The sequence below is a fragment of the Chaetura pelagica genome, unplaced genomic scaffold (genome assembly GCF_000747805.2).
Source record: "Chaetura pelagica isolate M959 unplaced genomic scaffold, ChaPel_1.0 scaffold159, whole genome shotgun sequence".
In the NCBI taxonomy this organism is placed as follows: domain Eukaryota; kingdom Metazoa; phylum Chordata; class Aves; order Apodiformes; family Apodidae; genus Chaetura; species Chaetura pelagica.
This window is the reverse complement of record NW_009954555.1, coordinates 826,797-846,543: the sequence shown is the minus strand read 5'-3', so window position 1 is coordinate 846,543 and position 19,747 is coordinate 826,797. Positions and strand designations below refer to the sequence as shown.

General features: G+C 41.5%; 1 protein-coding gene across 1 annotated transcript; it reads left to right on the top strand.

Annotated features, from left to right (window-relative positions):
- The first annotated feature begins 1,302 nt into the window (after nt 1–1,302).
- TNFRSF8 (tumor necrosis factor receptor superfamily, member 8) lies at nt 1,303–19,270 on the top strand. Its single transcript, XM_010005123.1, has 10 exons — nt 1,303–1,374; nt 9,617–9,707; nt 12,518–12,643; nt 13,059–13,214; nt 13,311–13,404; nt 13,847–14,127; nt 14,338–14,448; nt 15,823–15,848; nt 17,328–17,535; nt 19,026–19,270. Exons 1-10 carry the CDS (start codon nt 1,303–1,305, stop codon nt 19,268–19,270), a joined length of 1,410 nt encoding a protein of 469 aa, XP_010003425.1.
- Nucleotides 19,271–19,747: the final 477 nt, after the last annotated feature.

Here is a 19,747-nt window from a genome sequence, read left to right as displayed (position 1 = left end):
TACCTACCACAATCAGCTTTTATAGCTAAGAGAGCCTAGAAACTGAGAGGAAAAATCTGATATGAAAAAAGGAGATTAGATTTATGTGTTAAGTACACAGTAAGCAGTGGTCTGAAAATGCCTGGGTTTTATAAGATGGTATTCTGGAGAAATAAATAGAGGCAGTTAGTTAAATAGCAAAGACTTATAGCTGTGAGTTAAAGAAGATATTTATATCCTGCCAGGGTCACTGTGGAATGCTCTCATCTTTGGTGCTCTGTTGTGGCAGGGAGGTACCTGTGGGTCTTTAATAAAATGGTCAGTTATCCAGCTTTCAATCTGTTCTCATTTCTTATGTTCTTCATTTTGCTGATAAGGGTGAGAAACAAAAAAAACCAAAACCTGTGTGTGTGAGAACTCAATTTCTCATTATTTTCCTGAGTGCCTCTGAGAAGTTTTCAAGGGAATCTGTGCTTTTTTGAAGTGGCTAACTTTTACTTTTGACAAAACTTCTAGGGCAGATAAAAAGGCTTCATGACACCTTAAACCATCTGAAATCTTTCCAGGCACTGCCAAAGGTGTTACCCAGAGTAATGAATGAATTTGGGTGAAATAAGGAGCAGTCTAAGGAATGGTTGTCAGTAACTGGCACTGATTTCAAGTTGGAGGAAAGAAAAGGGTTCTCAAGAGGATGCTCTGTGGTATGTTGCTGTTTAAGTGGCAATGTGTAAAGCCTAAACCTTTGAGGAGTCACCCTGGTTGGTTGTAAGTTTTCACATATTCATCCAAACCAGGAGTAAAATGACTGTACTGAAAAAAAGGGTGTTTCTTACTGGGAACTCTCTTGAGGCTTGGTTGCAGCTCTTGAGAGTGTGGTGGATGGATGGGGCAGGGCTTCGACTTCTGCCTGGCCAAAGCTCTGGGGTAGTGGAGTGCCCTCTGAAGGCAGCCTAGATGACTCAGGAGCCTGCTTTTCTGCACAGCCAGCGAGGTGTCTCGGGTAACAACCTTGATGCATGCAGCTGCCTCAGAGCCCTGACAGCTCCGGGACTGGTGACTGACATGGTTTTGTTTTCTTCTTTTTTTACTTTTCTTTTTTTGGGCAGCTCCCCCTCCCTCTTCCTTCTAAATTGTTTTCTCAGCTTGCTTAAGCCTCAGAGCCTGTCTCCTTCTTCTCTTGAACAGCTGGAATGGCTCTGGACTGAATGAACAGACACGGAACAAGACCAGGCTGAACCCTGAGAGGATCTCAACCTCCACGAGTAACAACCTGGCTGTCTGACCTGTGATGCTGAGAGCCAGAGAGATTTAACACCACTGCAGATGGCTGCCCATAGCTTGGCATTAGGACTATGGCTCCTGCTGCTTCTCCAGGATGTCCAGACAGCCCCACAGGTAAGGGAAGGTGACACCAGGATCCTACAGCCCCTCAGGATCAAGGAGCCTGGTGAGGTCTGGGGGTACCCTAGTTTGCTGGAGGTGGGTGCTGGAAAGTGATTATCCACGGAAACAGGCTTTGTGCATGACAGGGTGTTAAAGGTATAAAGCAAAGCAGCAAGGAGAGTTCACCTTCTCTCAGAACTTTGCAAGCAGGAGCAGGGAATATGAGTTCTTACCTGCATCTGTGTGTTGACATTGCTAGTGACAGCTAAGGAAAGAGAAAAGATTTGATGGCATGGGGGACTCTTCTTGGTTGTTTGGGTGAGTGCCTTTCATTTGTGCCTGGATGGCCAGGTGCTCTGAGACAGGCACAGTCCTTGCAGAGCTTGGTTTGGAGGGCTCCTGCTCACTCTGCTGATGTGAGTCAGGGATGGCAGATTGAAAGTTGTAAAGGCAAACAAAACAATGAAATACCTTCCTCTTTACAACTGCCTGCCTCTCTGATGCTGACTTCCTCATGAACGGGCTATTATTTCTGCCTCTAATTGACTTAAAGATGCTGTAGATGCAAGCTAGCTCTCTGCTCAGATTTTATAACCTCCTGTGGGTTTGCTTTACACCCTCCAGACACTTACCCCTCCTTGCTAGTGAATAATGTGGTAACCAGCCCTCAGCACCTGGCATAAATCCAGGTAGTTTCCCTGGCTGACACTTATGCACACACACAGGAAAAAAAAAAAAGGTCAGTTGCAGAGGCTCTTTGCACAGGTGAAGTCAGATAGGTGGGTAAATACACACTGTGTTGGATCCTAAAACTGGCCATTTTCTCTTGCAGTGCAAAGGTGAGCAGAGTGGAAATAGCCTAAGACACTTGTCTGTCCATAGTAAATGAATGATAGAGCACATCACTTGGGCTGCCAGGAGATCTTTTACAAGAAACAAGATCTGATTAGATCTCTGAAAATAGCCAAGTCCTGCATCCTCTTCAAAGACATTTGAAAGAGATACTTTTGGCTCTTTTGCTGAGAGTAGGAGTTTGTCCTTGTGTCTGTAAAGTCCCCTCCCACATTTCAAGTTTGCTCTACTTTGTCCTGGTTATCTGTCCTGCCACTGTCTTCTTCCTGAAGTACAGAAGGATTACTGCTCTTCTATAGGATTGGAGTCTGTAGTCCTTGCTGTAATACCTAGGAGGGCATTCAGATAAACTTGTCTGGTCTGCTGAATGCAAACTGCTTTAGGAGAAAGGCAATGGAAAAAAAGATGGTATTTTTGTTATTTGATATCACTTTTGGTGTTCTGTTCACGAAGTGGAAGGGGGAGGGAGAAAATTTGGTTTTCTGAGACTCATTTTCTACTTTCTGACTTGCTGTGAAATCATCAGTTACATGGAATAAGTATGTAGATCTTGCTGGGATGAACAACTGGCTTTTCATCAGCTTTCTGTATTGCATCTCTCACAGCAACATTTGCATATACTGCTGCTAGAGAACAAGTGATGCTGTTTAATCTGAGCAAACCCAAGCCTATTGGTCATATTTTAAACCATATTCCACCTCACAGTTTGGGTTTTGTTTGCTTTAATATTCAGTCAACTCTCACATGTTAATAAGGTCTTTCCTATCAAGAAGATAAAGCTTGAATAGTCCAAGTCTTAGATTATTGCCATCTTTCGTACTGTCAGAATTTGGATAGAAGCTTGAAAGGGAGTCAAATGTTTTGCTGCAGTGTTAGTCAGTTCTAGAATAGCCAATGCTGGTAGAATATATTTTGTTACCGTAAGATGCTCTCTTCCTGATTTACAGCTCATTTGTAGCAAGCTGATTTCTTACTCTGCCTCACCACTGCTTTTTCTCTGTGAGCTCAAAAGACCATAAATGAATGAGTCAAACCTTGTCCTGACTGAATTGCAGAGTAGCCCACTGAATTCAGTGGATACCTGGATATCCTGTTACAGAGCAGCCTGAACAGGATATGAATTGAGATCTTTTCTTTCACAAGATGCATTCCTACTCCTGCTAAACCAAAAAACTTTATTTGAAGTGCATGCAGGAAGAAAAGATGAGTGAAGTTCAGTCTCCCTCCAGTTGAAGTGTGATGAGTCCGGTTTAAGAACTTGTATTGGAGCAAATTACTAGTGTGATACAGACCCATTGCTTGTTCATATTTGTTCAAAAAAGTTAACTTTGCAGTGGTAGACCTTCTGCTGCACTCATGGTTGTTTCCTGCCCCAGCTTACCCTCTTGGTAGCTTACATATTTATCTGTTTCTCTACAGCTGGCATAAAGCAGTTGTTAACTCTACATTGTGTCCTCGTGTCAAATCAATTCTGTTCTAATATACAGATGCAGGAATAATGTCTGGAAGGTTTCCCCATTGCAGCTGTGCCCATCATCAGACACCTGTCACACAAAGGGGAGGCCCTGCTCCTGGCTACACTGTGCCACCAACATTCTTGCATTGATTTTAGTGCAAGTGACTGTGCAACCACAGGGTGAGTTGCTTCCGAGCAGTAATCCCTTGAAAACCCACTTCACAAATTCAGAAAGCAGAGTTCTCCGTCAAATGAACTCCTAGAACTCATTAAGAATTAAGAGAGGAAGGATAATGTGGCTTCAGGCAAGACAGGGGAACTGGGATTGCACCTTTGGATGGCAGAGCCAAGGATGAGCATGGCTATAATAGCACATATTCCCACTTTGTGAATCTATTCTGAGCACGGAGCCATCCATTCAGAATTTCCTCAGAATAAGAGGGAAGGACAAAGGCCTACTGTCCACCACAGCTGGATTCCTCACCCCTACCCACCAATACTGCTGTGATCTTCCTTCAATTTTTTAAAGTTTTTTACAATACGAGTTAATGAACAGAACTGTAAGTACTAAGACACAATCCTATGTCATTGGGACAAAATTGGTCTTTCTTGATTTTAGAGTGGAGCAGGGAAATATACAAAGTCTGCTTCTCTTTTCCTCAGGAGGCACTAGGAAATGGTGCCTTAAAAAGTGAACTTGTGCTAGAATTTTGAATTTCCCTGGCAGCACCTGAGCATTGTGTTTCTGTCTGTCTTGAGATTCAGACAAGAGTGGATAAGGAGGAGGGACAGTCAAAAGATGAAAAAGAAAAATACTCTGAATGTTAATTAAACAGGATTTTGAGGCTATTGCATTTCATTCTGTTCCTTGCTGAGATGAGAAGACTTTATTCTGTAAAACTTATTGGAGATTTCCTTGATGAAGCAACAAAAGATGTTAGTTGTGCCTGAGGTATGGATTGTATCACACTCTTCAGTGTTTCTAGGCATTCCAGGAAGAGGTATGAATGCAGCAAAAGTGAAAGTTCTTGCACACAAGTCCTTCCCTACAAAAGAGGTATTAAGGGGCAAAAATGACAAAGTGAGTCTTCTCTCACTGGCTCATTGACAATTTCTGTAAGCATACTGGAGCCAGGACAAATGGCCAACACTGTAAGTGGAGAAGTCCTTAGATCTTTCTCTTTTGTGTGCCTCTACACACAGGCACCATGCAATCAAGAAGGTGAACCTCCCACCTCAGCCCAACACTCACAGCTGGTGCTTTTATGTAAGAAGGTGACAGTGTCGAGGCTTTGTAATGTGAGGCTGAAACTTCTTTCTGTCTCCTTTCCTTCATCTCTTCCTTTCATTTCAAGAGTTATTTATGAGCAACCAGGGCCTGCTAAGTCAAACCTTAACCTTCACCTTCTACCTAACAAAGAGTCTTAATTTAAATAAACTGGTTTTGTCCTGGAAAAATGAGGTTTATTAGTGATATTCACACAGTCCTGACTCAAAGTAATTTGTTTTTTTTTCTGAAACAAGGTTAAATTTCCACTGTCATTCTAAAATGTATTAAAAAAGGTTTCTTTGACTTAATTTCACACTACAAATGGGGTACTGGTCCAAGGCAGATGACTTTCACTACTTTGTAGTTAAATCTTATGTGTCTTATTCAGTATTTTATAGTGGTTTTTTTACCCAAGTACTTGCAACCAGAAAAATATTAGAAATGTTTTAATGCTGAGGTTTTTGTTGGCATTAAGAGCAATAAGGGCACATATGCTTTATCTTCCTCCTGTGTTCTTCTTGAGTCCTCATCTGACAAAGTACCACTTTTTACATTGATTTTTTCCCTTTTTCCTCATTGCCTTCATGATTCCCTTGCTTCTTTTACCTGTTCTCATTAAAGCCTGAGAAGAGCAACATTTTCTTTATAAGCTTCCACTCCTGGCTACCCATCATCTCAGTCACAGTACGAGGAACCCAGTCTGTACTAGGCTCCCACAATTGCAGCCTTTGGTAACTCAGCTCAAAACAGGTCTATGCAGCTCAGACCAGTTTGTATCTGTGCTGGGGAGATCAATGCTGCTGCTGTTGCTGGAAATTTTTCTCAGAATTTCCCTCATCTAAACAGGATCATTCTGTGCTGTCACCAGATATCTTCCTTTGTAGTCACCATGTTAGAAGACAACTGGCTTTCCCCCTGCCACTTTTTGTTACAAAATTCACAGAATCATTAAGGTTGGAAGGAACCTTAAAGATCATTGAGTTCCAACTCCCCTGCCATGACCAGGAACCCCTACCACTAGACCAGGTTGCACAAAACCTCATCCAACCTGGCCTTAAAAACCTCCTGTTGATAGGGCATCAACTACCTCCCTGGGCAATCCATTCCAGTTCCTCACCACCCTTATAGTGAAGAATTTATTCCTAATATCTAACCTAAATCTCCCTTCTCTCAGTTTAAAACCATCACCCCTTGTCCTATGAGCCCCTCTCTAGCTTTCCTGTAGCCCCTTTCAAGTTCAAGTTTTTGAGTGGAAAGATGCTTTTGTGTTTCACTGGAAAGGCTAGAGAACATAAACTTTAAGTTCTACTGGAGCAGAGTGACCTACCTATCTTGGTAGCAGTTGTCCTCCCCTTAGCAGGTGAGCTGCATGTGTTGGCAGGGTAAAAAGTGTTTACAGCACCATTGGTGACAGTTTGGACAAGATTTGGTAAAAGCAAGTAAATCTGACATTGAGAAGTCTGTGGGACTGGAGGGACAGTTTGTCCTTTATGCCCTTCTAAGCCTGGTCTGCTGTTCCTTGGTGCTACCACCACAAAAACACCCATAATTGTAGACAGACATTGGGCCCAGGACAGTAAAGACTTCGAAGTAACACATCTAAGGCTGAGAATGACAGAGCCAGGATGGAACCACCAACCCTGAACATGAGGCTATGGGGCCTTTTCCTGCCCTCAGCCTCATGGTGGTCTCACTGTCACCTTGCTACAGGTTTATTCAGGGTTAAGCCTGGATGTCCCAGCTCAGTACTGTACTTCTCAGACAACAGGAGTTCACCCAAGTTGTTTTTATATTTCCCAGGTGAGGATTAGGAATCTGCTCTCTGTTCCAGCTACAGGCTTCCCACTCTATAAAAATGGCAAATTGCCATTGAAAATAGGCATGTCAGTTCAACTATCCTAATTTCTGAGAAGTTACATACATACATTATTTCCATAATTCTGTGGAAATCTAATGCTTTTTTTGGCCAAGGCCAAATATTTTCTGCTGGTTAAAGATTAATGAACTCCAGGACTCAGTCATCATTCTGTCCAGGAACAGCAAGATAAATATTCATTAGCTATTTTGCAGTCCCTCAAAATTTGGATGGATTTGATGGTTGATGTCTAGATTTCTGCTGTTAAAAAGGAGTAGCTAACAGCTGAGGAACAAAAATAACCTGAACACTTCAATACTATTCATTGGATTCTCCTTGTAGACAAAGATCTAAGATGATGGTCAAATCTTCTTTCCAGAAGCAATGAGTCTGGAAAAGAGTAAGACTGGAAGATTTGTAATCTAGAATTCCTTAAGCTTCTTGGTGAACTGTTGCCAGCAATCTCTTCCTAATTAGAAATACTAAGCTCATTAAAAAAAAAAAAAAAAAGTTTTATTGCAAACTTGCACCGTAATTTCCCTAGTTGTAGATGAGCTATCAGAGGTGATGTTTTACATGTGGAAACAGCAGTTACAGGCAGTGAAACTCAGGTATTTCAATGCACATTTTTGTTCCCTTTTAACTTCGTAACTTTGATTGGTTATCTTTTCTTTGAGTTAACTTATTATCCTGATATTCATTACACATGGAGAGAAAAATGAAATTTACATTATCCTTGTATGGCCGACTTTCCTTCACCCTTTTCCCAAAAGCAGCCTCAATAAACCTCTGCAGAAAATTAGTTGGCACCATCATTTTATAGAAGCTTTAAAACATTTTGAGACCTTGGCCCTTCACCTCTGCCGTTTCTTGAAGCCATATTCTTTGCTATTGGGCAGCAGTTTGCTTCATTTCCCTGTCACAGAGCTGTGCTTGTACCTGGATCCTTGAAAGCAGCATTTGGTGTGAAGCTGTGGATGTCCTGTGTTATGTCGCTGCCCTCTTGTGGGGGAAAAAAAAAGGTTGAGTACTCTAATATGTGTATTTTCATAATGTGTGTAGTATTCATGCATAGTTTGTGCAGTAATTTACCACGGCACTAGCGTCAGGTCAAATTAATTATCAGAATTTGCATGGCTGTAACTAAAAGCAGAATCTAATCCTGAACTCCTCATTTCAGGATTTTAGACAAGGGAGCTTTTTGAAAAGCAGGTCTTCCCTCACACTTTTACACAGACACTATACCTTTACTTAACCCCCAAAAGGGACAATTAAATAAGATGTAAGCTTATGTAAGGCATAAATAATTCAAGAATGTTGTTCCCACCCCAGTTTAAGATTCAGCATCATTTGCAGCCAGAGTTGGGTGCCCAAGAGAACCAGGAAAAGAAGATCAGTTTTTTTGGTGGTTTCCCATGGCTCTTACAGAGAAACTAATCCGGGGTGACTTAGCTACAGCCAGGATGCTGTTGTTTCTTAAATTTTCTTCATAGAGCTTGTACATTCACTCAGTATGACTGAAGTGACTGCTAAATTACCTTTGTCTTGCTGTGTCATTTGTGTCATTTCCTGTTATTCAACATCACCTCGGGCTGGCTGGTTAACCAGGATGCTACTCCATGCAGACAGAAGGAGACTCCACTTCCTTTTCCTACAGCCTAGGGCTTCCTCTTCAGAAAAGAATACAGGCTGCACATTTGTAAACTTGGTTTGAGTCAGGCTGAGTAAGCAGACACCTGCTTTTTTTCTCTAACACTAAGCAGAAAAAGTGCTTGGTAGGGAGGCTGCAGAGCCTGGTGGTTGGTGCAGAAATGTGTCAGGCAGGTCTTCTCAGTTCTGTTACTGGAGCTCGATGAAATTTAATGGTTTCAATATGTTTCTATTTCTTGTCCTTTAGTTAATTTCCTCTTGACTTAAGGTTCCTGTTTTCTGATGTAACCTGGGTCAAGTTAAATAACTTCTGTGTTTTATGGTCTAGCCATGAAAAGCACAGCATAGTAAACAGGAGAATACAGCTGAGGAATTAGGTAGTAAGATTCTGCCCTGCATACAAAGGCAGCAGGTGACAGTAGGTCTTATTTCAAAGGCCAATGGTAAATTCATCACCAGAAAGTGAGATGTAGCTTTTCTGAAATATTTAACTGCTCTACCAAGTATTGTGTGGGAAAATTTCTGGGGAGTCTGCTGAGTCTACAAAAATTGCCATTTATGCCTTCTAGCAAATACTGAAAATGAAATTAAGACAACACCATTTTTAGGGGATTATTAAGGGAGATACCAAATTAAAGAATCAAATTTTCTCATCAGAAAACTTATAGTGCTGTAATTTCCCAGAGCATGTAGTGGCATTTTCAATAATTAAGTCTTATTATATGCTTCTTGGTACAGTTCATAGTTGAGTCTCTTTTCTGAACTAATATTAGAACTATTGAGTGGGGGATTTTTAATGGAATAAGTATCACTTACGTAATAAAATCAAAGGTTGTTCCTGAAAACCTTCACTCACAATGGAAGTGGGATTAGTTATTCAAATAAGATCTTCATTGTGTATTTGCAGCAAAACATTCTTGATCTCAGTGTAGGACTTGTCCCTAAATGATAGGTTAAACAATGTATTGGTTTATAATAAACATATCTTCAGGTCACTAAATTCAAGCATTAGGTCTGCATAAATAACTGAACAGGAAAGACTTGTTTGCTTCAAAAAGCTGCAGGTTGTTCCTTACTGTCTTCAACTACCACTTGAGACTGATACTGGGTTCTGCTCTAATATAGAACTTGTGTCTTTCTACTTGTGTCTTTTGTTGGTTTCAATTTCTAGACACCATTAAGCCCATCTGGTTCCTGTGATACACATGAGAATTGGTTCTATGATGAAATTTCACGAACCTGCTGTTACCAGTGTCCCTCAGGTCAGTATGTTTATAAATAAGTCAAATTAAGATGGAGCTTGAAGAAAAGTGCCATTTCATGAATCACTGCCTAGTGTGGATCCAGGTGTGAATTTGTTCCTCGCTGTCCTGCATGCAAGCAATCTGCAATTTGCAAGCAAGATGACTTGCTAGAATATTTTATGTGGTTTTTGTTGGTAGACTTGACAGTGAAGTAGCTAGAAGTAGGCAGGTCTCAGAATTCATTTCAACCAGCCTCCGGGTGTGAAATAGAACAGTGAAATTAGGCTAAATAAGTTTCTGATCAGAGACATTAAAAATAGAATATGAAAGGGTGGAAAATCTGTCGTTATCCTCATAGTCAAAACAATTTACAAGGTGTCTGGCATGAGAGGCAAGAGCCTCTTGTCTCTTAACCCAGTGAGCTTTGGCAGAAGCTCGTTGTGACTCAGAGGTACATGAATTCAAAAGCAGGAAACACCTTGGTGAGAGCAGAGTTCTGGAAATGTCTGAAACTCCCTCTAATGGCCAAAAAAACCCTCAGTGGGTGGGGCATTTTACGGTACTTCACCATCGTCAATCTTCTGTTACAGAAATTTTATCTCTTCTCCTCTTCTCTTCTCCTCTTCTCCTCTTCTCCTCTTTCTGTCTTTCTCTCTTTCTGTCTTTCTGTCTTTCTCTCTTTCTGTCTTTCTCTCTGTCTTTTTCTCCTTCTCTCTTTTTCTCCTCTGTCTTTTTTCTTACAGGAAATGTTTGACATTTACATGTGCTCTAATAATGAAGGGAGGTTTTGCACTCACATTTTTGGGCAGTTATGTCCCGGTTGTCTGGGACATCTTGTACTGCTGGTCCCACCAATAGAATTGTTCATAAGATGTATAAGTAAACAAGACCAAGGGATGGAGAAATTGGTCCTGGAAAAGAGAAAAGAGGTGGGGATCTGACTCTGTTCCAATAAAAGCTCTTTTATCCTTCAGAAGCAGTTGGCAAAAGCTCCCATCATGACAGGTGTCATGGTGAAGTCCTGGGAAAAGCCGAGGTCTGATTTATGTCTGGCTGTAACGAGCCACCAGTCTCAGACATTTCACCTCTGCTTCTTTTTGAAACTCATTTTCTTACTACATCCTCACATCAGTCTTGGACACCTCTCCACATCCTCCAGGGCCTCCTTCCCAAGAGAAACTTTTCAGAATCCTAGTTTATTTTAATCTTCCATTACTTCTCTAAAGCAGTATCTGCTGCTAAGTCAGCTGCTCACTGCAAAAAAACATAAGCTTGTCTAAAATTCCATGTAATCAAAGTGGAGCATCTTGAACTCTTAATGCAGCCTGGATTTACTTCCCTTGGTGTTCCAGCCCATAGATACACAGCTTTCAATCTGAGCTCACTGGTCCACATTCAAGTTGTCTTCTGTTTTTAAGTTAATTTCAAGTTCAATTTCAATATATCCTGCAAACCAAACCTCAAAAGATAATTTTAATAAATTTCTACAGCTGCCACATCTATTCTCAGGTACTTAAGTTCTTGTACAGGTAAAAGGAAACTTCATAGCTGGGATATGAAAAGAATATTTTCAGTCATGACACATCAAAAGATTTCCCTCCTGTCAAGGGAAGAAACAGACTTAAATGGGAAAAAAATGCTGTATGCTAGAACAGCTCATGTTATGCAGAAGTTGATGTTCCATTTCTCTTCTGTTTATTCTGTTTCTGTTTTTTTACCTTTTTTGTTTGGTTGGATTTTTGGGTGGCTTTTTTGATATAGATTGTAAATCAGATATTAAGCTCCACAAGATAGGAGTCCAGTCAACACTCAAGATAATTTCCCACCCACAGTCAATAGCAAATCCTTAGGAGTGAATGAATGTACATACTCACAGAAGACAAGTACTTAAAACCCTTATTTCTACTTCTTTTCAGTACATTTTTTGTACAGGTGATTGCAGCTGGTATTCCTACTGTTCAGGCTTTTATCTGGTTGTTGAGCTATGAACACCACCAGTGGAGAACAGCACCAGAAGACACTTAGGCAAGCTTCAAAGCTACTGCATGTGGGGCACACACTCCCTGGGGGGATCCACGTGAACAGGAAATCTCAAATAAGTGCAGTTAAAGTGTTTGGGTTGTTCGGGGAAGAAGGGGAAAATAACACGTGTGCAGATACACGTGTGTGCAGTTTGAGTGCAGACATTCAACAACCAGCCCCCACTTTGAAAAGAATAGTCTCAGACAAGTAGTTTTGAGGAGGTGGGAGTGATGTGGTTCAGGCTTATCTAGTGGTTTTTAGTGGGCCAGAAGTAGCACAGCTGCTTTTACCTGCACTGTTATATCATGCTTGCCAGAATGCACAGTAGGTGAATTATTTCCCTGTCAGGTTCCTCCTCCCTGTGGTTTACTCTTCGTTAAGTATTGAGTACAGGAAGAGTGCAGCACATACATCCAGCATCTGAAAGGCATGAATAATTTGATTTGTTCAAAGGAAAACGACTGGAAAACTAAACCATTTCACAACTGTCAAGGCAACTGTAAAACCTGCAGGACTGCTGAGAAAGCAACCTACTGTGAACCTGCCAGGGGAATATAGGGCACAGTTCAAGAAGAAGTACCTACCATTTTGTAACCTGCCTTTCTGAACAAGGGAGGTGGGATAACAGGGCAGCTCTGATCCCTTCACATTGCAATGGCAAAGGCAAAAATGCTCTAGGGAAACCAAATGGCAGGTACAAAGAGTGGCAGTGTGTCCAGCAGGTAAATGAGCACACAAGAACACTTCAGGGTGCCTGACAGTGGTGATTCTGAACAGCTCTCCTGAATGTTTTGTTCTTTCTCTAGGCTATGTTAAAAAGAAAGCATGTCCCAGGGACCCAGAGGAAGACTGTATGAGATGTGGACCTGAGCAATATGTGAATGAAGCTTTACAAAGGCCACAATGTGACGCTTGCGTATCATGCGCTAAAGGTTTGCCTGTCCTCCCACATGCCTTGCAGTTATATTCTCTCTATATATTTACACTTTATTTTTATTTTATTAATTTAGAATTTCCAGCAGCAAAATTATCCACTTTTGGCTACTGATTGGGAGAGCAGAATGCTACCTTGTACATAATCACTGTTGCATCCTGTGTGACCTGGGACTGCTTTAAACTTCTGTCATGCAAAGCTCTCCGAGTCTGCTTTCTGCTTTCTCTCTTCTGTTACAAGCCGTTGTCTACAGGCTTCTCCAGTTATTAACGACTAAAGTTGCCATCACAAAGGGTGCCAGTGGCCCATTCTGCTTCCTGAACCTTTGAACCAATGCTGCTCACCTTTGGCCCCTGCTTTGCATTTTCCTCGTGGGGTGACCTGTTGTTACTGCCTCTTTTTCTCCCCCACAGAATCTGACCTCGTGGAGAAGGAGCCCTGCTCCTTCAACTCCAGCCGTGTGTGCGAGTGCCGCCCAGGCCTCTTCTGTCAAACCCCTGTGAAGAACACCTGCAGCAGATGCCAGCAGCACACTGTTTGCAAGCCTGGTTTTGGAGTCAAAGTCAGAGGTAGGAATTCTGTCTAACTTACCTTTCCTGATCTTGGCCTAGGCCTGGGCCTGACACATTTTGATTGGTGGGTCCTCAGTCATTGTTCTTGTTCAGGCAACTCCACAACTGATGTAACCTGTGAAAAGTGTCCTGATGGAACCTTCTCTGATCAAAACTCCAGCATTGACATCTGCAAGCCCCACACAAAGTAAGACCATAATTCTTTGATGTGACTAATGAATTAAAGTTAATAAAAAAGGAAAAGGGACACCTGGCACTTCTGGTGCAAATTATACAAATTATACAAATTTATCTTAGAGGCAGCAGGACAGGTTTGGGCCTGGGTGCAATTTAGAAGGCCTCTCTTTACACCTGTTGCACAGCTACGTGCTGGAGGAAGGAAGGGATCCCTCTTGCCTCATTTTTGCTTCACTGAGTACAGTGGAATTATCAGCGACCATCAGGTTTGCATCCAGGTCAAGAATTAGTGCCACAGGGGTGAAAAGAGGGCTAACAGCTATTCACTGAAGGCAATAAAGGCAGGTGGTACAAAAATTAACAAAGGGATGTCTGTCACATGGAAAATACTCTCCTCTTGTACCAGGGCAGTTTCCTCTAGCACTGATGCACTGTTCTCTCTCATTCCCCAGCTGTGCCGCCCTAAACAAAGTAGCACTAAGCAAAGGAAATGCCACACACGATCAGGTTTGCCTGGACCAACTGCCCACCTTCCTCACCCCAAGCACTTTGTCCATGAAACCCAACAATGAAACAAGTAACTCTGACCTAACGAGACTTGAGGAGAACCTGGTGACCATCACTAGTACTCTTTTAAGTGCCACCACATCTGAAAACCCCAGTTCGACTCCTGAGGAGAAAGCTCTGGTTGACACTTTTCCTACCTCTGCCAAGGGCAAGATGACAATGGGAGGTAACAAAGATAAAGCATTTACTCTGCCTAGCATGTTTTATTTGAGTAGATCTTTGCTAGATGCCATTTTGTATGTGAGAACTTCCTGCAAATCCCCTACAACTTGTGAAATGTCTGTGGTTCTGTGTCCAAACACCTAGACCTATGGATAGTTCCCCTGTTGACTCTTCATAGCTTCTCGTGTACTGTCTTTCCTTTTCTCTGCTCTAGGTCTACTTCTTTGGGGAGTGGTTCTCTCGGTGATAGTGCTACTTGTGGGCATGCTATTGTTTTGGAAATTGAAATTTTGCAAGAAGCAGATCCTCATCCTCGTAAGAAAGCGTGAGTTTTTCAAGCTGTAACACCTTACATGCTGTTTGATCTCCAAGTATGTGCCAGCTGGGAACTCAGAGAGCCCAGAATTGTGTGGAGGTCACTGGGGAAGAGAATGTTTGCTGCTGCTGGGTGGAGGGGAGGCAGATAAGGGTTCTAGACAAACTCTTCATGCAATGAGTTGGAGAACATAAGAGAAAGGTTGGATTGGCTGTGAATTTATGGAGGAAGATACTACAAGCTGGGAGGGGAAAGGGTAAGCAGTTGTTTCTTCTCTCAGCACAGACACTAATATTAAACAATACTGAAGTTTTTAGTGAGTATTTGTTGGTTCTTGGGATAGAGTTAAGCATGGAAAGAACAGTGATTTTTACTGGTACTGACTCTCTGTAGAGTGGCATGTGCCTGTAGAACAACACTCCCTCATTTGTAGTGACCAGGATGTGCACATTGTAGGTGGGTTGTAGACCTGTAGACGTGGCAAAGCTGTTACAGCTTGTGTGCTCTGTGAGGGGTTTAGCTCCATGAATGGTTTCTTTTATCAGCACATCTGCATTCATGCAAATCCAGGCTTAGATCTCAAGATTGTAATCGATAAGTCTAAAGAATAAGTGGGTAGTTTTAATATGGAACTTTATTGGATGGAACTTAAAATTGAAAGCATGGAACATCTTCATGTCAAGGCAGGTGAGGCGCTGGGTGTGACAAGCCACTAGATGGCTCTTTGGTCCCACAGGAGCGGCTGGGCGATGTGTCACTGCAGGGAGGCTGCACTGGAACACGGCCCAATTAATTTCTGGACAACCAAATGAGGGAGTCATGTTCCAAAAAAAGTAGGTGATGGCCATAGCGACCTGTACACCCCTGGAGAACACACATTTTGCCTAATTAATGAATCGCCTCTCAGCACTTCTTTTCCACTGACTGATCTCTTCTGTTGGCTTGGATTATCCTAATCACCACACATGAGAGATCTTTCTACTCGTTTATTCAGGAATACAATTAAACACCTTTTGGGAGCAGCTGATTTCTCTCAAAATGGAATTTTTGCTTCCTCACTTTTTTTTCTTTTAATAATCCTGCCTTCTGCTTATCTAGGAAGTTCAATCAGTTCATCATTTCAGTAGGTGAATACCAGTTGTGTGGGGAGAAAGATAGGGATGATCTCAAAGGGCTATGAGGAGAGCAGGACCTCACAGTCTTGGCAGCAACATGTCCCTGATTCACCTCAGGCATGTCATGGAAGTGCGTCCTCTGTGGTAAAGAAAGCATAATGCAGGTGGGATGGGCAGTAGGTTAGTTTAGGACAGGACAGAGCAACTGTTAACACTGTTATGATTGCTGTGAATTTTCTTCTGATAATTTTTCCTCTTTCCATTGCAGGGTCTGATCTAGGGAACAAATGTGAAGTAAGTGTGTACAGTATTCCAAACAAGATGGTTTTCCATTCCAATGTAAATAATGCTATTTTTAAATGTCCTGTTAAATAGTACCAGCCTTTTTGTTTGGGCTTTCCTCTACAATGCATGATCCTCTAGGTGCAGTGATGTGATGTACTAGGACTTGTTGCTTTCATGCCTTGGGCTGTGTTTAATGTGGTGTTCAGTCAGATGCTGCCAGTCTTTCTTGTGAAGGGAGTATTTGTTTTGGTTCATTCATGTTGCATTCCATGGGACAAGATTCAAAATCACAGCATGAACATGCGTTTTCTGGTAGATCTTTGTCTGTCAGTCCCCTTTTATCTTACTGCTCCAGTCACACACGTGGGATTTGTGTTCTTCTATGTTCTTCCATGTTCCCTCTGTGTAGGATTTGGCATGACTGTGACATGGGTGCACAGTGGGTATTTGTCTGGAAGACTTTCCATCAGGACCAGCTGCTGGTTTAGCAGAATAGTTTACAGATTAACAAGACAAAGATCAGTCAATATGGTAATAATAGAAAGCAGATCCTCAGCTGCTGAAAGAATCACATTTGGCTGCAATCAGCTACCCTAATTTCAGTGTGTCATTGCTAATTCCTGAGTTGTGGTGGAGCTTCCACGCTTGCTTTCATAGCAAGTCAGACATGAACAAGAGTTTTAAACTGCACATTTCAAAATCTTACTATGGTTTGTTGGTTTTTTTTTCTTTTCCAACCTTGTAGAGCCAAGCAGTTGTGGTGCAGGACCTTTAGTCTCTCTCAGATTCTGGCCCCTCTTTTAAAGGACTGTTTGCAATTAATTATTCACATAATAACTACTCTGAGTTTCTCCTTGTTTCTCCTACCTGAGGTTCAGCTGAGGCAATTCTATTTTGAGTTTCAACCTGTTAAACATCTGGCTTGTTTTGTTCTTCCATAGGAGTATGGTAACTCTTTGCAAAACAATATATTTTCAGTTTTGACTGTTTAACTCTGTCACCATAGGACTAAATATCTGTACAGGTTTGTTTTCTGATACTTAGTCTCACAACTAAATATGAAAAATACCTTATGAAAGTTATTTCTGAGCAAATCCCTTAAAATTCTTACCTCCAGCATCTCTTTTTCTTCCTTATGTTATACTCTGCTGAGGAGTGGTACTGAGCTGCAGCCCCCAGAATGCAGCTGCTACTGTAGTACAGGAAAAGAGGCTCTGCAACAGAGCATAGAGTGTAGGGTTTTTTTGTGGCAAAAAGACAAAATGTCATTTAAAAATCTGTGATTTTAGCTTAGAAATGCTATTTTAAAAGATCACCTTAAGTGATGCAGGAACCTAGGTTGAAGAAACTGAAGTTCCTGTTTCAGTTAGGCACTTTGGGATTTTGTGCTATTGTGACTCCCACAGGAGGATTCTGTAGACCTGTTGCCACCTTCACAGTGTTGTTTTTACAGTCACCCCACTTCTATCCTCCTCTTTGTATTGGCAGAAGATCACACTGACTACTGACAGTGGGCTAGAAGAGAAGGAGTTAATTGACAGAACCCTCAATTTGGAAACCAACAATAACTTGGCTTCCAGCACAGAAAAAGCATGTACTCCTGATCTGAGTCTGGCTGATGTGACACAGAGCAATGGAAATGCTCCAGATTGCCCTATGGATTCTCGAGTCAGAGACCACACGAATAATCGAATTGGTGAGTCTTGCTTTTCCTTTTTTTCTTCTCTTGCCTGTTCCATCTTTTCAACCATGGACACATCATGTCATTCTGAGATTATTAGTAAGCTGCAAAGCATCAAAAGCTTCTAACAAAGATTGGAGCTGAATCTCCAGAACCTTTGACACACAAATTGTGGTATTTCTATTAATTTCATATAATGCTTTCACATTTGGCTTAGTCACTTGTGAACCTGACAAAAATATTGTTCTTCTTCCTCTTTTTCCTTCCAGAAGATGTAAATTTGCAGAAGAAATTTGAAATCCAAAATGTGAAAGCTGGAAAATGATGATCTAATACTTAATGAGAGCTGTTCTTTACATGTCTCAATCTATATATTTCTTCTCTTGGTTCCACAGTACTAGCTTGAAATGTGTCTCCCATCTGCCCCCATAAAGTCTTTGATCATGGCACAGGGTAGGAGATAAAGTCAGGCAAGGAAGCTTGGTCACAGGAGGAGAATTGTTACCTGAGACACAGTCTGCATGAGACATTCTGGCAATATTTCCTAACCTAATTTTGAGGTTATTTGAAGGGTTGTTTTGGTTTGGGTTTTTTTTGGTATTACTAGAGCTTATCTTTTCTTACTTAATGCCCTTTCTGATTTTTCTAAGTGATGGACTTGGGATCAATGTGATTATTTGACTTTCCATACCCAAAGATCTCCAAGCAGCTGTAAAAAATAACCTAGTATCTGATCTGCAGCATCCTTCTGAATAAAATGTAGTGGTCCAAAGCTATAGTAAAGGTCTTATTATCTTTTGTCAACAAGTTGAACACAAGGTTCAAGTCTATCCCATAAAATTCTGTAGTTGATTCTCTGATTGAAAGAAATTAATATCTTTGCTGTTCCAGAGACCCCAGATAATTACCCAGAATTTCTCTGCAGTGCTGATCCTTTCCCAAAGGCTGCTTTTAATGCAGGTATTGTTGCTTCTCAAAACAGCAGGAGCATAAACCTTGGATTCTCCATATCTTATCTTCTCCAGATCCTAATTAATTGCTTCTTCTAACAGACTCTTGTGAATATCTTGCTGCCTTTTCTAATTTCTCCTTCTCCTGCAGTCCTAGATATAGAGCAGTGGCTTCAACACATGAGCTAGATCTGCTTGGTCTGAAATGCCCAGAGTCCCTTTGACAGGGGACCAAAACCAGACAGTGTAGTATAAAATGTGCCAGCCTTCCTTAGCACTTAGTCACTTATCACTTAGTGCTTCAATTTCAAAATAAAAGCACCTTATAAATAAATAATGAAACAGCCAACTTTAAATGTGCAAATTCCATAAGCTTGAGCAGGTTAGTGAATTCTGTGTTTTCACAGTGATGGGCTTGATGTCTGTGCATCTCTTTAAAAATAGAACAAGGGAAAAGAAAACCTGAGTACCACATAAATATTTTGCTCAAAACGGAACCATCTCTCGGGTCAGCAGTGATTAACTACCCTCAGCACTATTTTTTTCCTTCCTCAGAAACAATATGCATCATGAACGCCAACACTGTTATTGTGGGGCCAATTTCAGATGGGTCTAGTGGCAAGAACTGTGCTGCTAGAGGACGGGAAAGTAATGTGGATGCTCATGAAACCATGGAAGAGGAGCTGGCAATGCACTATCCAGAGCAGGAAACAGAGTCTTTTCCAGGGAATGATATGATGGTTCCTGTGGAGGAGGAGGGGAAGGAATTTCATCACCCCACCACTGCCACTGAAAAGTGATAATGCACTGAGGAGATGGGTGAAGCTACAGAAACATCCAGTGTGACACTAAGCCTGAATCTCTGACGAGGGAAGTAAACACCTAGTGCCTTACATTGTCTGAAAGCTCATGTAAAACACTGACATGCATTCAAACAAGGAGTGCTAGAATCAGCAAACAAGAGGATCATCCAGACACTTTTCCTTCATAGTTGACATTGAATGCTTCTTTTTCCCTCTCTTTCCCAGTATCGTGCTGGGAACACATTTGAATCAAAGCCACAACATCTGGATGCCAACTCAAGTTTCACAGCCTGCTTTCTCTTAATGAAAGAATGGATTGAGAACTTTCTCTGATTACTTCTATCACCTTTGATCTTTCTGGCCAGAATTCCAGGTTAAGCTTGAGCCCCAGCCTTGTTGCATGTTGTTTCTATTCCACTATTACCAGTACTTCCAATTTTGTCATGTATTTTGCAACATCTGGTATTTTTGTTA